Source organism: Gracilinanus agilis, chromosome 3 (assembly GCF_016433145.1).
Source record: "Gracilinanus agilis isolate LMUSP501 chromosome 3, AgileGrace, whole genome shotgun sequence".
NCBI classification, from domain to species: Eukaryota; Metazoa; Chordata; class Mammalia; order Didelphimorphia; family Didelphidae; genus Gracilinanus; species Gracilinanus agilis.
The window spans coordinates 595,990,762-596,007,996 of NC_058132.1; the positions used below are offsets into that span (position 1 = coordinate 595,990,762).

General features: G+C 39.2%; 1 protein-coding gene across 1 annotated transcript in view; it reads left to right on the forward strand.

Moving 5' to 3' along the window:
• Positions 1-17,235, forward strand: part of KIAA2012 (KIAA2012 ortholog) — a 145,306-nt gene that overhangs the window by 107,513 nt on the left and 20,558 nt on the right. Inside the window, 3 exon segments of the mRNA XM_044669403.1 lie at positions 4,330-4,402; positions 4,514-4,687; positions 16,771-16,824. Of these exon segments, the coding sequence (XP_044525338.1) occupies positions 4,330-4,402; positions 4,514-4,687; positions 16,771-16,824 (301 nt within the window).

A 17,235-nucleotide genomic window follows, 5' to 3' on the forward strand; every position in this document is an offset into this window, starting at 1 on the left:
TCTCTCTCTCTCCTCTCCTCTCCTCTCCTCTCCTCTCCTCTCCTCTCCTCTCCTCTCCTCTCCTCTCCTCTTCTCTTCTCTTCTCTTCTCTTCTCTTCTCTTCTCTTCTCTTCTCTTCTCTTCTCTTCTCTTCTCTTCTCTCTCTCTCTCTCTCTCTCTCTCTCTCTCTCTCTCTCTCTCTCATTGGTCTAGGGGTTAGTACGAATTATACAATCAGATCAATAGATCACAGGCACTATCGTAGGAAAACACATATCTTTATCCCTTACCCTCTTGTGCTTCCTAACTGATTTACTTCTACTTCAAGGACATACTATAATAAGCATTTAATGGGATCAAAGAAAAAGTAATAAAAGTAGAAGCACTAATTTTATGTAATAGACTTAGTTATTGCAATTCAGTTCTGTCCAATTCTTGGTGACTTCATTTGGAGTTTTCTTGGCAAAGATACTGAAGTGGTTTGCCATTTCCTTCTCCAGCTTATTTTTCAGATGAGGAATTTGAGGCCAACAGGGCTAAATGACTTGCCCAGGGTCACATAGCTGGTAAATGTATGAGGCCAGATTTGAACTCAGAAAGATGAGTCTTTCTAATTTCAATCCTGGTACTCTATACACTGAGCCACCTAGCTGCCCTTAACAGACTTGGACATTCTAATTAATTCCAAGACCTCGCCATTCCCAAAACTAGGAAATCTTGTCAAGTCAGGATTCAATATTTCTCCTTCTCTCCCATCTTCCAGCTAAAAGATGAAGGTTAATCCAGAAATTTGGTTTTCCATTGCTCCTACTTGGGAAATGAGTAAAAGAGTTTCTTGCAAGCATCTACAAGGTCCATAAAGAGACATCTCAGGCAATTTTGTATCTTCCTTTCTTTAATTAGCAGCCATGACCAAAGAAGTCATCAAAAAATGACCAACTAGCTGATGAAGATCCTCTCTGAACTGAACTAGGCTGGTCCTGAAAAAATAGATCTGACACATTTCCTGGCTAACAGATGTTAGGAAAGGCTACAATAAAAAAAAATATGGGACTTGGAATGATTTTTTAAAAAAACAACTGGCATTTATAAGTCATTTTAAGTTTTCAAACCATTCAAATACTGAATACTGACCTCTTTGGAGATAGTATTTTTTTATTCAAAGGTATTTGATTTTCCTAATTTCATGTAATAATAATTTTCCAAATACATTTTCCAAAATTACAAGATCCAAACCATCTTCTTCCCTCTCTTCCCTCCCCTTGCCTACTTGGAGAAGGTAAGCAATTTGATCTGGGCGACACATATATTATCACGTAAAACACACTTCCATATTGGTCATTGTGGTAAGAACTCACTCATACAAAATCAAAACCCCAAAGTTAAAACTGCAAAATACCCTAATGTGAAAAATAGTATGCTTTGATCTGCATCCATCTAAACAGTTCTTTTTCTAGAGGTGGACAGCATTTCCGCTCATAAGTCTTTCAGGATTGTCCCAGATCTTTGCATTGCTGAGAGGAGCCAAGTTTTCACAGTTGATCCTATTTCTATTCTCCCAGTTCTACTTATTTCCCTCTGTATCAGTTCATGCAGATCTTTCCAGCTTTTTCTGAAATCATACTGTTCATCATTTCTTATAGCACAATAATATTCCATCACTAACATATACCACAATTTGTTCAGTCATTCCCCAATTAATAGATATCTCAATTTTATTTGGCAATAGTATTCTGAGGATTGAATCAGATAATGGTTGTAAAAGGGATTTGAGAAGTATAAAGCACTATGTAGATGTAGGATGTTAAAATAAAACTTTTTATCAGAATCTATGAGCAATTAAAGAGGAAGCTATAATAGTTAAGTGGTTATGAACACTGGGTCTGGAGTCAGGAAGACCTGAGTTAAAATCTGACCTCAGATACTTCCTAGATGTGTGACACTGGGCAAGTCACTTAATCTCGGGATTCCCTGACAAAAGGATCCACTGGATCTACTAGAGAAAGAAATGACAAACCACTCCAGTAACCTTGCCAAGAAAACTCCACGGATAAATAACTATAATCCATAGAGTCATGGACAGTAGAAAACTACTGAATGACTGAATAAAAACAATGAGAAGGTAAAGAATTTTCTAGTTTTAGATTTCCAGTCTTTTCCAGTTTTCTAGAAGAATCTGACATTGACTCAGTCTTTCTCTTCTCCAATGGCAGTAGCCACTGTCATTGGTATACTATTGTCCCATCTTCCTTATCTATAATAAAAGGAAAGACCTGAAAATAAAATTCACTTCAGTGAGAAGGTTGTTAGCCTTAAAGGCTCTGCTCCAACATCACACACACACACACACACACACACACACACACACACACACACACACACACACACATTAAGATCTTACATGATCCTTTATTAGAGAGAACATTGATGGTAGAATAAACAGGAACATGGTGCAAAAAACACTAGCTCCACTCTGTACTTCCAGGCTTGATGAATGAAGATGCAGGGTAATTTGCATGGCCCTGGGACTAGCAGCCAGAGGCATGATGAGTGGGATTTTCTCACCCTAACCCAAAGAACAGGCAATCCGGGAGGAGTGATTACTCAGGCATTACAAAAGTACTCAAAAGACTGATTTGACATGAAAGCCTTTACCAGTTTTCTTGATGTGGCTATTGGTCTGGAGGCTATGGGCTAGAGACACAAAAAATGCTCTGACCATTGCTCTTTTGAGGAGAGGCTATTTAATATCCATAATTCAATGGAAAACCAGTAAAATGTAATGGCAGCTAAGCAGAGGATCAGCAGATGGCAGCATAGTGAAGGAAATAGCCCAGCAAATGATGCCAACAGCTCACTCATCAGAGAAGTCAACAGTTCACAGGTGGTCAGAGAAAGCATCTCAGCAGATGACATCAGCCATGGTAGCTTTGGAGGCAAAAACGCATTCTCCAACTGGGCATGCAGCCTATAGAGTACGAAGTGCTGGAGCTATCCATGTTCTTTCCATATGTTCCCATTCCTGCCAGTGGTATAAGAATCTGTGTCAGGGGCAGCTAGGTGGCACAGTGGATAGAATGCCAGACCTGGACACAGGAAAGACCAGGGTTCAAATCTGACCTCAGACACTTCCTAGATATGTGTCCCTGGGCAAGTTTGCTTAATTCTCATTGCCTAGCCCTTACTGCTCCTTCTGCCTTGGAATAAATCCACAGCATTGATTTTAAGATGGAAGGTTTAAAAAAAGAGAGTGAAAGTATAGGACTTGGAATTATTGATAGGTCACATTTCCATATTACTTTGCGTTTTCATATCTATTTATATGCCTAATACTGATCTACTTCAAGGTAGTTTTTTGAGGGGTGGAGGGGTGTATAAGCTGTGGTTTTGAATGGAGGCTGACTCGAAGTGTACCTTAAACCCAGGAGTCCATAGCTAAGAGATTCAGGTTACATTTGCTGGGTGGAAAAGCAGATATATTGCTAGTTTAGAACTACTTCATCTCTAACAGGCAAAACTGAGAGAAACAAGAAGCCGATAATAATATGTAATCTTTTTGATCAACTTTTCAACACTTAAGTCAGAAAATTCTATCAGCTTTGATTGCCTAATGGTCTAAGGACTGAAGAAACACGCAAACCAAGTGAGGAAAGTCAAAGGAGATATTAAGATTAAAAATGCCAAACAAATTGGCTGCTAATTAAGCATTCCTATCCATAGTAGCCTGTGAGTTTGGCAATAAAATAGAAACCACCATCACTTAAGGGTAAGAGGAGAAATCCAGGGGAAAAGTCAGGCCTCTCTTACCAAAGTAAAGCAAGAAACTGAGCAATAATCCAGATAATTTAGGGGGAAATTCTTGCTAATGTCAACCCAGATGGGGTTTTTACCCCAATTATTTGGATGTTTACCTTGAGCTTTCACATTACCCTGACTGTAAAGACCAGGCCTTCAGAGACTGCAGAGAGAAGCTTAGAGTCAAGTTTGAAGGCATCTTCCATGACACAGGAAAAAAGAAGGCAGCTTACTTTAGTGGAGGGAATAATGGATTTGCAAAGAGTATAGGCTATGAGGAGGAATAGAGAGATGACACAGTGGATAGAATACTGGACCTGAAGTCAGAAAGGCCTGAGATCAAATCCCACCTCAGAGACTGAACTAGCTATCTGACCCTGAGTGAGACTCACTTTCCTCATCTGTAAAGTGAGTGATAATTATAGCACCATCTTCACAAGGTCATTGTGAGATCAAATGGGATTACCTACATAGAGCACCCTGCAAACCTCAAAGCACTCTATAAATGCCATCTTCTATTATTTTATGTTCTTTGTGGTATTATTCGTTTAACAGGAAAATAAAAGAGAACCGGAATATCAGAAAGAACAACCAAGCACTGTCACAGAAAACCAACAATATGCTCTCGGTAGGATTAGCCATTTCTTATTTCCTGACTACACTACACTATAAATTAATCCTGGATTAACTTGAGTTGTTAAATGTATTCATGTCACTTACCTTCTATTATCTCTCTTAGGAAATGAAAGCATTACCCTGACAGTTAGAATAGAGACTGAGAAGCTATATTCAGATTATGATACATTTCCAGAACCTCAGGGACCAATACAAGATGATGGTTCTTCCTTGCAGCTGGATCCACCACCGTCCCTTTCTATCATGGAAATTCAGACTAATGGCAGTTCAACAAAAGGTAAAGACTATTCAAATAACCCAGAGCATCCATTTCAGAAAGAACTCGGGTATTACCTCCTCTCTATTTTCCCCAAACTATTCTAGGCTTAGATCTGTGAACAAAGGATTTATTTACCCACCAGTGGCTCAAATAATGCCACTTTTGTAGGTTCTATACTACCTCCTATTGGCAAAGCTTGATTCAGGCCAATCTAGTGATTCAGATGTATAATAAGCCAACTATCAGAACAGTAAGATTTTTTTCCACAAAAACCCTGGTATTAAATGAATGAAGGAGACATTTATTAAATGCTCATTATGTGCCAGACACTATGCTAAATATAAACTATATACATATCATAAATATATAAATATTAAACTGAACACAAAATATGAATATAGATATATATGCATAAAGATATTTCTAAATATACATTTATATATAAGTATATTTATTTATAAATATATATAAATATAAAAATGAAGATGATTCCTGCCCTCAAGGAACGTCTTCTGATAAGAGAAACAGCATATATAAGGAGTGATGGCCAGAGAAAGCTGCTTTGCTTTCAGAATTGACAGATATGGTAAATAGAACTATAGGGAACAGATTAGCATACTCTTTCCTAGAGTTCATAAATGGGGGCAAAACTAGGTGGTTCAGTGGATTTTGAGCCAGACCTGGAGTCAAGAGGTCTTGGGTTCAAATTTGACCTCAAATACTTCCTAGCTGTGTAAGCCTGGCAAGTCATTTAACCTCCATTGCCTTTTTAAAAAAGTTAATGAGTGGCAATATTAATTTGATTATGGTTCCAGATCCTAAAAAGTGGTAGTGAAAGGAGGAGGGTTGATCTTTAGCTGCTAGGTGACTGAAGAAAAGATACTTGATGAATTAGAAAATAAAGGATGGCTGAGGCCGACTCTAATAACAGACCAGGTAAGGCATTCATCAATCTGGACAGAAGAGCTCCAGGAGAAAGCTAAAATGGATTAAAACCTCTAGGGCATGGCCTCTAATACCAGCAAGATGGTTAGTAGACTTAACTTTTCTATTGGAAAAGTATTGCTGAATCTTGGATTATTTCTGTGCTGCTGTGGTTCTCCTACCCTTCTTCTGAACTTCCTTATTTCCTTTGAAGGCACCACCATCATTCCAGGCACCCAGCTTTGTTATATACCAGTCATCTTTGACCAGATTTTGTCTAATTTACATCCACAATATCTCCTCCTTCTTAAATCTATCCCTTTCTCTTTATTCACACTGCCCCAAACCTCTCATTTCCACTCATCTGAACAGCCTCCTAATTAGTCCTCATGCCTCCATTTTCTCCCCTTTCAAAATCATCCTTCATACAGCTGCCAAAATTACCTTCCTGAGGTACCTATTCTGAGATGTTCAGGAGCTCCCTATGACTTCTAGGATAAAACAAAAATTCTTCAAGTTTCCTTTAAAGGCCCTTTACAATATGGCACTCTACAATACGGCACTAATAACCCTCCCACCCATATTGTACAATCTTCCCCTTTACGTACCCTACATCACAACAAAACCAGATTACTAGCTATTCTCCATGCTGAACATTCCATGTCCTACTTCCATATTTTTGCAGAAGCCCTCATTCATGGAATGCGTTCTCTACTCATCAAATCCTCATCCTCCTTCAGACTCTTCTCAGTGGTTGTCATCCCTTCTATAAGCCAATCCTAGATTCCCTGAATCACTAATGTTCTCTATCTTCTTAAATTACCTTTATTTATCCATATATATATATATATATATATATATATTTGTTTGTTTGTTTGTTTATATTTGCTGTCCTCTAGTATGATTGTAATGGGGAGGTTGGCCAATGAGCACTCAGTCCTGGAAGCTTGTGCAAAGGTCAATGAACCTGCTTCCAGAAGTGAAGGATGGAATGGAATGGAGGGTCCCTGCCCCAAATCAAAGAATATCCAAGTATTCTGTGCCTGTTTCATGTTCAGAAATGGAGTCAAGCAGAGCTCATCTTTTTACTGCGTGGCAAGCAAGAAGGAATGAGCCAATTTCTCCACTGGAGGGTTTGAATGCACTCTCACTTCTGGCTCAGCTGAACCACTCAATAAGTGGACAACAAGTTCCAGAATACTTGCGCACATTCAGAATTGGGGGCAGGCCATCCCCTAATTCCATATCATCATACATTTCCAGATGTGCTACCTCAATCCCTTATACACCCTCCAAAGTCTGGACTTTCATTGGCCAGTCCCTACCTCTCACTTAGGTAATGTTAGTTGATTACAGTTTTGTCTTTTGTATCCCCAGTGCCAGAGAAGCAATATGGCAGAATATTCAGAGTATAAAACTGTAGTCAGAAAGACCTGGGGTCAAATTCTGCCTCTGACCCTTACTAGCTGTAGAATCATGGATAACTTAGCTTCTCTGAATCCCAGGAAATTCTCTGGGACATATGTACAAATTACAGATTGTTTGCAATCTGCCTTAGAAAGGTCTGTAACCACAGGCCCTTGACATATTTCCAACATCTTAAAAACAGTAAGTAAATAATAGATGTTTATTTAATTTGTTAACATTAGAATTCTCTCTCATCTGTGGTATAGTATAAGAATAAAAATAAAACAATGAGATAACTTAAAGGATCATAGAATTTTAGAAATTGGGATGGATCCTATAGAAGCCCCATATAGCTAGTATGGAACAACAAGAGCTTTGTCTCAAGGTCCCAAAAATTAGATAGGGCCTGCAGGTCACCACCAATATAAAAAGAACTGAACCTAACACATCATTAGCAAGGATAATCAGTTATAATAGGAAATTATAGCAAGTATGCTTCTCCCCAGCCCACTAGGTCAGTCTATCCCTCCCCAACCTCCAGTGGTGGGTTCCCTAACTCTGGTTAAGGATGCATTCATAATTCTGACCCTGAAAATGTTTTCTGCTTTGCACCCTAGGCACAAAAATGGCTAGTGATGTCTCTGCCCTAGAGATAATATTATCTTCACCTAACAAACACATTATTTAATTGCTCAGCCCTTAATTTACTCAACTTTGAAATAGATAAAATGGTCCTTCTAATGAGTTCTCAACATTGTGATCATTGACAAGATGAATTAAAAAGTACCTTGCATTTTAAAAAACTATGAACCTATGATAGATATCTTGTTAACTTCTAGCTATTTTTGAAGAGGAATAATGTATGCCATGCAAGCACACATATATACTTAACTCGTTTCTAGTCAAAACATTAGACTTTATAAAATGAGCTAACGGTGGACTATGTGACTGGACTGAGGAGGCAGCTTTCCTTTGCTAATATGAGTTGGACCATGTCAATTAAAAAACTGACCCACCCCTTTTTTAAAAATTAACAACAGTCAGACGACCTGGCCAAGGGATTGAAATGAAGAATATGTGACTTCACATCCAACTCTTAGTAGAGTAGAAGGGTAGGCTTGTAAGAGGGAAGATAAATTCTATATAACCTGATTAGAATAATTGAAAGGATATAGGGAAGATTCATAAAGGACTTCCTTTTTCCCCCCTCTCTAATAGATGAAGCAATGATTCAGATATGTCTCTTCCTGTTTTCTCTCTGAATGTTTTCCAGACCAGGACCCCACCTAGAACTCTTCCTCTGTGTCAAATTATTGGCCAGAGAAATATCTTTTGCTCATTGGATTTTTTTCCCTCTAATCTGGACCACTGAAACCTTCTACTCCTCCATTTTTCTTTTCTTTTCCCATTTCTTTTCATGCTCATGTTTGGGATTTGGATTTGGTAGGTCTTATCAAGGAGGTCCAACAGGGTACTAGGGGGGAAAAAACACATTTATTTGTCATCTAATTCTGTCATCTTCACAAGAATTCTTGTGTGTCTAGATTTTTAGGAGTATTGTTTTTTGTTTTAATTTTTATTGACACCTTTTCTCTTTAGATCAACTTCATTTCTGTGCCCTCCTCTTCCCATATAACCATCCCTATAGCAAAGAATTGAAAAGGAAGAGGAAAAAAGAAAATCAGTCAAACTAATCAACGCATCATTTATGTAATGTTCCATATCTTCATCTTCTCACTTCTACAAAAAAAGGAAAAGAGCTCAGTTTTCTTATCCCTCGGGTCCAATTTTGATCATTATTTATAGAGTTAATTTCTTTTTGTTCTCCTTTCCACTTACATTTTGGTAGTCATTGTGCATTTTGTTTCCTGCTTCTGCTTTATTCTGTATCAGTTCATATATGTTTTCTAATGCCTTTCTGAATTACTCATTATTTCTTATTACTTCCATTTCTAGTCATTCCCCAATGAATAGGCATCTACTATTTTATTCATAATTCTTTGCTACCATTAAGAGTAATGCTATGAACTTTTTGGTATAGGGGGGGGGCTCTTTCAATCTTTGGCCAACTTGGTCAAAGCTCTGGGATCCCTGGGTCAAAGAGTATGTAGCACTTTTCATCACAGTTAGCCTAATTCCAAATTGCTTCCCAAATTATTAAATCAATTCATAAATCCACCAATAATGTGTTACTGTGCCTGGTTTTTCTACATTCCCTCTAACTTTACTATTCTTTTAGGATTATTGTTTAAAATTACATGCTGAATTTTTAAGTCATTTTTGATAGATAAAATACATGCCTGGAAATTTCCCTGAAATCCATGAGCGTGCAAATCTTCATTAAACACCTCTTCTTGGTTTCTTGAGGATGAACATATTCATTTTATTGAAAGAGATTCAATCCAAAATGATATCTACACCAAAGAAAGGAACTGTTGGAGTCTGATTGCAGATCAAAGTATACTGTCTTCCACTTTATTTCCTTCATGAGTTGTTTTTTTTTAATTATATGTGTGATATGTATCTTCTGTCACAGTATGAGCAACATGGAAATATGTATTGCGTGAAAGCACTGGTATAAAATATATCAGACTATTTACTGCCTTTAGGGGGTGGCAGTAATTCTGAACTGTAAAATGTCAGAAAACAATTGTCAAAAATTGTTTCTACATGTAACTGGGAGAAAAAAAAAAGGAATTCAATCCAACACCAAAATCTTTTGGCCACTTGCTTCAAGATCCCACGAATGGCTTCCTAGGAGAGGATTCTAGCCCCAGAGAAGTGTTCATAGAACACACTGGCAGAGAATGTAGACACATAATTTTAAAGGACTTGCAGATAGGCATCACTAACACACATCCTTTCTCTTTTGGAAGATGAAGTGAGACGGTTTCTTACAACCAAGAAGATATTGTACAACCAGGACAAGGCATTTGTACATTGTAACCAAAGCTTGACAGTATTATCCCCTATGTCTATAGAAGGTTTTAAGGCTTCACAGTAACATGTGATTGATTGTTACACAAAACAAATGCATACATGCCATGGACAGCTAGATTTTCTGGCATTAAAAATGTGTGTATTTATCACAATATTTAAAAGCATCCCGTGCAGCACCCTAGGTAGCTGTCTATCTTGTCTACTCCTAGTCCTAGCTGCATTAAAAACGTTAGCATCAATTTATGGTTTCACACAGAGTTTAATCTACTTGCTGTTCACATGTTACCATTTTTAAGCCACAACTTCCTAGCCCCAAGGAAAAATAAATAACTTTTAAAAATATATTTAAACTGCTCCAAAGTGATCTGGGCATCCTACTGCTACAGATAAAAACAAGCTTCCTATTATCCTGACAATTCTGGCTGCTCAGGCTTTTACACAGACATGTGATATTTCAGGGCTGATATTTGATGGTCCTGTCACCTCCAAATTCAGAGTGGAATGACAACAGCAAGCAAAAGTCCTTATGGATCCTTTCTAGCACATTAAATATGCAGCTCTTTAAACACTAACAATTCAAGTGCTTGGCCAAGTACATTTGGAGGTTGTACCGTCCAGAATATTTGATGAATATAACAAAGTTGATCAAAACACATTTTCTATCTCATGGAAACAGAGCCATGGGCTGGCTTTAATCCATGAGGCTGGTAACAGTGAAATTTCCTGGTAAAGAATAAACTACAGGCATTTGCTCATCTCAAGTGCCAAAGCTTAATGTCTGCAATGGGTCAGAAGCCCCATGGAACTGTGGACAACAGAAGGCTGCATCTGGAGTTGGGAGACCTAAGTTAAAATCCTGGCTTTGATTTCTCTGCACTTTTATGACCTTGGGCAAGTCACTTAGCCCCTTGGGACTTCAGTTTCTTCATCTGAAAAATGAAGTTTTTGAAATAAAAGCATGATATAGTGAAAAGGGCATCTGGTTGAGAGTCAGAGGATCTCACTCTGTTGCTTCCCACACAGGTTTTGTTGTTGTTCAGTTGTTTTTGGTCATGTTGGACATCTTGTGACCCCGTTTGGGGTTTTCTTTGCAAAAACTAGAGTGGTTTGACATTTCCTTCTCTGACTCATTCTACTGATGAGGAAACTGAGGCAGAAAGGGTTAAATGACTTGTCCAAGGTCACCCAGCTAATAAGTGTTTGAGGCCAGATTTGAATTCATAAGAATGAATCTTCCTGATTCCTGGTGCATCTATATGCTCTTCCTGCACAGGTAACCTTGTATAAATTATTTAACTTCATGGGCTTCAGTTTCCTCATCTGTAAAAAGAGGTCAGGTTAGATAAATAGACTCTGAGGTCACTTTCAGCTCGGTCAATAAATCTAATATTTTATGACCTCTGAGGTTCCTTCCAGCTCTAAATAATGGGCTGTCAGAATATTTTCGCTGATTTGGAGATCAAATTTTCCTTGGGACTTGAGGTCCAATTTAGGATAATTTCCCTATTCTAAATTAGTCAGAGATCTAAGTAGAATAACTTAAAGCACCCTAGTGAAGCCTTCCAAAAACACTGACATTTATATAAATCCTGAAAGCAGATTTCAGCAAAAGACCTCTCCATTCAAACACTGACTTGGAAGTCTGAAGAAGACCATCTGTCTTTCCAAGTATTTGAGAATTTAATCCTATGCTGAATCAAAAGAATCATAACAATAAAAAACTATATGGCATTTTAAGGATTCCAAAGCACCCCCTTCACAGGAAGGAACCCTCTGAAGCAGGTAGAACCAATGTTGTCACCCCCCCCCCAGTTTACAGATGGGGAAGCCAAGGCCCAAATAAAGTTAAGTGAATTGCCAAGGGTCACAGCTAGAACTCTGGATAACTCAAGGCATTCCAGCTTCCTAGTCCAATGCTCTCTTTATCCTACCAGCATGCCTCAACAAATCCTCTTCCCCTCAGGCTTTATGGGGAAAGAAAAGAAATTCAGTATCATGGAATTTGAGGGTTGGAAGAGGACCTTAGCAACTATCTAGTCCAACTCCTACCCAGAAGGAATCCCCCACACACTCTACAAGTCCTCCAGACTCTGCTTGTAGAGCTTAAGTGAGGGGGAGCCCCCCCACCTCCTTGGGGCAGTCTGTTCCACTTTGGGACAGCTCTAATCATCAGGAAATTTTTCAACAAGCCCAAATTTGCTTCTTGGCAACTTCTGCCCACTGCTCCTGGCTCCACTCTCAAGGACAAACAGAGCAAATCTAATCCTACTTTCACAGGATGGCCTTTCAGATATTCAAAGGGAGCCATCTTTTCTCTTCCCTGAGACTTCTCCTCTCCAGGATAAACATCCCCTCTTCCTACAAACAAAATGTCATAGGACCGCTACTGTTTATTTTCTAGACTCCCCTTCTGAAGTAGCTTAATTCCTTGACTACAGCAATTATACAATTTAATTTTTTCCATGTTGTTTTGTTGGTTTTTTTTTCCCAAGCCACTGATCAAGGACACAAACATATGTACGTGTGTGTGATATATTTCAGTAGTTATGAGTTACAGCTAGTCAGAAGAGTCTTGGCTTCCTTCTGAGCTAATTAGATGATGGTTCCTTTACTTTTCAAATTGGGTTTGTTCTGGCATTGGAGAAGGAAAAGCATCTGTGGGGATTCAGCATCCCACCATCTCCATCTGTTTATCTCCCAGGGCCCCTTTAATCATGGGGGCCTCTCTCCTGCTCCAGCCTGCAGCAGCCTAAATTTGCATAAGGTAGCATCCCCAGCCCCAGCATGAAGCAAATGATCACTCAGGATACAGCAGGGCCAGTTAAAAACATTCTTAGGGGGCTGGAGAGGTTTGGGGTGGCCTATATATTGTGCAGAAGGTCACTAATGAGCAAGCTTCCAGCCAGAGAGGGAAAGAACCTGACAAGTCTTGCTGAAGTAGTAGGAAATCAGCCTGACCAGACTGCCTCTGTTCTTAGACTCCCTGAGATTCTGGGTCTTTCTAAACTGATAAAACGACTGACATTCTGCTCTTGTTTCAGTGCCTGTATCTGTCCTGCCTCTCAGATCTGGGACCCTCCAACTATGTAATTTATCTCCACCTGGCTATTTAAATGCAGTCTCTTAGTCTTCCCTCTCTCCTTAGCCCCAAACCTCATCTCTGTCCCAATAGTCTCTAATCCATTAGAGGAACCTTTCATTTCTTCTTAAAATGTTTTCTGTTGCCCAGGAAAAATACAAAACTCTGAAAATTTGCCTCAGAATTTCTTAAAGGACAGAACTGTGGGGTCTTTCAGTAGCATCCCTTGAGGAGCAGGGATCTTGCTAGGGGCTGCCTGGTTGAGAGCGCTCCACTTTGAACATGTGTCCCTTGTGGTGTAAGTTGTTGGCACCTTCTGGGTTTTCACTGGGAATTTATAAACAAGCTACATCAATCCCCCTGAATCCACGGTGCTCTGAGCTCTATGGTCTACCGAAGAGTCAGTAAGACTCTGGACACAGAATACTTATTCATGAAAGAGTTGTGTCTATTCCCCCAAATCATGGGGAGTAAGTAGAGGTGTGGGTGGTGGGGTGAGGGGTGGGAATGCAAATTGGAAAGAAATATCATGGCTGCGTCATCTGGCTGCCCATATTTTCCCTTCACTCCCACCAAGGTTCAACCGTCACAGACGTTAGACCCCATATGGTCCTGACTGTATCACAAAGGCAGGAAGGGGGTTTCTCATCAAGTCTTCAGGGGAGGAGATTCTACATGAGCATCTTCTTTGTAGCTCATGTATATATACTCTGTAGCTGCCTCCAGGTCATCTGTTGGTGGCCCCTAGGTTCTCATGAGACTTCTTTGTGTGATAATCAAGGCGGTCTCTTTGCTAAGGGGTCGGAGTCTCCTCTTATCTTTGTATCCCCATCCTCTAACCCAAGGGTCGGGAACCTTTTTGGCCATGAGAGCCATAAACACCACATTTTTTAAAATGTAATTTCGTGAGAGCCGTACAGTGCTCACAGTGCGCGCTCCTGTAACAGCACCTGAAAAAAAAAATTGACTTTATGGTTCCTGCAGAAAGAGCCATATCTGGCCCTCAAAAGAGCCAGATATGGCTCGAGAGCTATACGTTGCTGACCTCTGCTCTAACCCAATGCCTGACACATAGTAGGTATTTTTAAATGTTTGTCCAATGATCGATTAAATCAGACTACAGCTGCCTTTGATATAACTATTTCACTAATAACTACACACATTTATTTAGCACTTTTAGATTTTAAAAGTACTTTCCTCACAGCTTTATAGATTTAGTAATACAAATAATACTCTGTTCAGATAAGGAAAATTAATCTCTGACAGATTAAGTGACCTGTTCACAGTCGTATAGGAAGAAAGAAATCGAAACTGGGACTAGAATCCAAGTCTCTTTTCTGATTTTGAATCCAAAGCTCTTTTCACTGCTACCTCACCCTGGCTAATAATTATGACTGGATCCTCTAGAGTTAGACCTTACCTGAGAATTCAGAAAGCTGGCTTGTATAGGAAGGAATTTAAATTCCTTGAAGGCAAGATATTTCCTTTTTTTTCTAGGATGGCATGATAGTATTTTTGAATGCTTAGGAGCCTTGGGATATAGATAAAACCAGAGTGTAGCAATATTTGTTGTTGTCGTTTGGTCATTTTTCACTCATGTCAGATTCTTCATGACTCCATTTGGGGTTTTCTAGGCAAAGATACTGGAGTGGTTTACCATTTCCTTCTCCAGCTCATTTTACAGATGAAGAAACTGATGCAAACAGGGTTAAGTGACTTGCCCAGGATCACACAATTAATAAATGTCTGAGGCCAGATATGAACTCAGGAAAATGAATCTTCCGGACTCTAGGCAGGGCACTCTACTCTACCACTTAGATGCCCCAGTCTTTATTTACATTATTATAATCATTGTGAATATTGCTCTCCTCTGCTTCACCGTCAATTAGGGTTTTTTTTAAGCCTCTGAAGGCTTCTCATGAACTCTCATACTCGTTGTTTATTATCAGAGTAGTATCCCCTTACATTCATTCAGTCATTTCTAAATTAGTAGGAACCCCCATTATTTCTGGGGTTTTACTATTACCAAAAATGTTATTAGTATTTTGTTTACACAAAGGTCTTTGACCTCCTTGCAATAAGTGAGTGAAATCACTAGGCTGAAGGGTATGAGCATCAAGTGACTTTTCTCATAAGATTCTACAGATTTTTCTTACATAATTACACATTGTTGTTCAGAATAGTTAGACTAATTTACAGCTCCACAAACAGTGGTTTAGTGTGCCCATCTTCCCACAGCTCCTCCAGCATTGGGTTTTTTTCTGTCTTTTAAATAGTCCAATTTATCTGAGAAGAGGAATAATATAACTGAAAGCTAGAAAGGTAGGTTGGAGCCAAATTGGGTAAGGACAGAATTACCAGAATTAGGAACTTGCATTTTAATCTCAAGGCAGTAGAGAACCAAACCCTGAAGACTTTTGTGTAGAAGAGCGGCATGATCAGGTCTATGCCAGAAGAAAATATATGGGAGGTGGATTGCAAAGAGGAGATACTAAAGGCAAAGAATAAAATTTAGAGACAAAGTAGGTCAGGTGAGGGGTGACAAGAACTTAAACTAGGACATTGTTTGAATAGAGAGAAAGAGATGGCTTTGAAAGTCTCTTTGGATAAGGAATCCAAAGATTTGGTTAATATTAGGCACAAGGGACAGAGAAGAGTCGAGAATGACTCAATTTATAAGGTTGGTAATGCCCTCAACAGAAACAGAACAGTTTGGGGAAAAAACATGGTCTTAGGATCAATGGAAGTCTCTAAAACCCTTACGTGAGGTCCATGAGGTCAAAGTTATTTTCATAATAATAGTAATAAATAACAATTTCTATTCCAAATATGATAAATATAAACAAAAGCCCATGGGCAGTCCTCAATAATTTTTAAGTGTAAAGAGATTTTCAGAACAAAAATGTGAGAACCACTAGTTTAGACAATCCGGGAAAGAAAGATGATGAGTTCCACTTTAGACAGATCAAAAAGCCTACTGTGTGCCAAGCCCTGGGGATAAAAAGACAGTGCCTGCCCTCAAAGAGTTTCTATTCAATTGGAAGAGATAACAAATCTATTTTTTATAGTAGGATTTGCATGCTCCTAGTAGGGCATCTAGTATATGCAGTGGATAGATCTGGGCTTGGAGCCAGAAAGATTCATCTTCCTGGGTTCAAATCCAGCCTCTGACACTTCCTAGCTGTAAGACCTTGACCAAATCATTTAATCTTGTTTACCCCAGTCTCTTCATCAATAAAATGAGCTGGAGAAGGAAATGGCAAACCACTCCAGCATCTTTGCCCCAAAAAATGTCGAACACAACAGAACAACAACAAATACTTCTAGCAGAGTCTGGTGAAAAGTTGGCTAGCAAGTGACCTAGTTATTCCCTCTTGGGTGGCCCTTACCCCTGTGTGGCTAGCACCCCTCCTTCCAACTCCTTCCTTCAGGTGTGGCTTTCTCTTTAGTCAGTTCCCTTGCTTTGCCCCTGGGGGAATGGGGTTTCTTTTAAACCTGCTGGGGGAAGAACAAAGGGAAATCAGAGGTGCCTGAGGCCACTGCCTCAAAAGAGCATCTCCAGTTCTTTTTCAATACCTCCCTCCACTGGGATTACTGGCTCTCCTTTTATGCCCACGTAAGAGTCCAGATTCCCGTGGTCCTTTTCTCTGTGACTTACAGTGCAAATGAGGCCATTTGGCAAAGGATACAGTGATATTGATTCTTTTTTTTTTCTTTTCTTTTTTTTTTTTTTACAAACTGCTTCCTATAGGAGCTGGCACTGGACCTGAGCTTTGGGGGAAACTGGGAATTCTAAGAGGCCAAGGTGAGAAAGGAATGCTGTCACTCCATCCAGAGGATACAGACTGAGAGGGAGAGGCTGGGTTTTGTGTGAAGAATAGCAAGAAGGCCACTTTGACTGGACTGCAGTGTGTGTGAGAGGAAGAATTATGGATTCTAGACCCAGCAGAGTAGCTTGGAGCCCAGTTGTGAAGAACTTTAAATACCAGGAAAGTTTCTATTTGACCTTAAACACAGGGTTTTAACCATTTTGGGGTCATGGATCCCTCTGGCAGTCTGATGAAATCCCTTCTCAATATAATATTTTAACAACATAAAATAGAATATATAGCATTACAAAGGAAATAATCATATTGAAATACAATCTTCAAAATTAAAAAAAGCTAAATTCTCAGACCCCCAGATTAAGAATCCCTGCCCTAAGGTTAATAGGAAG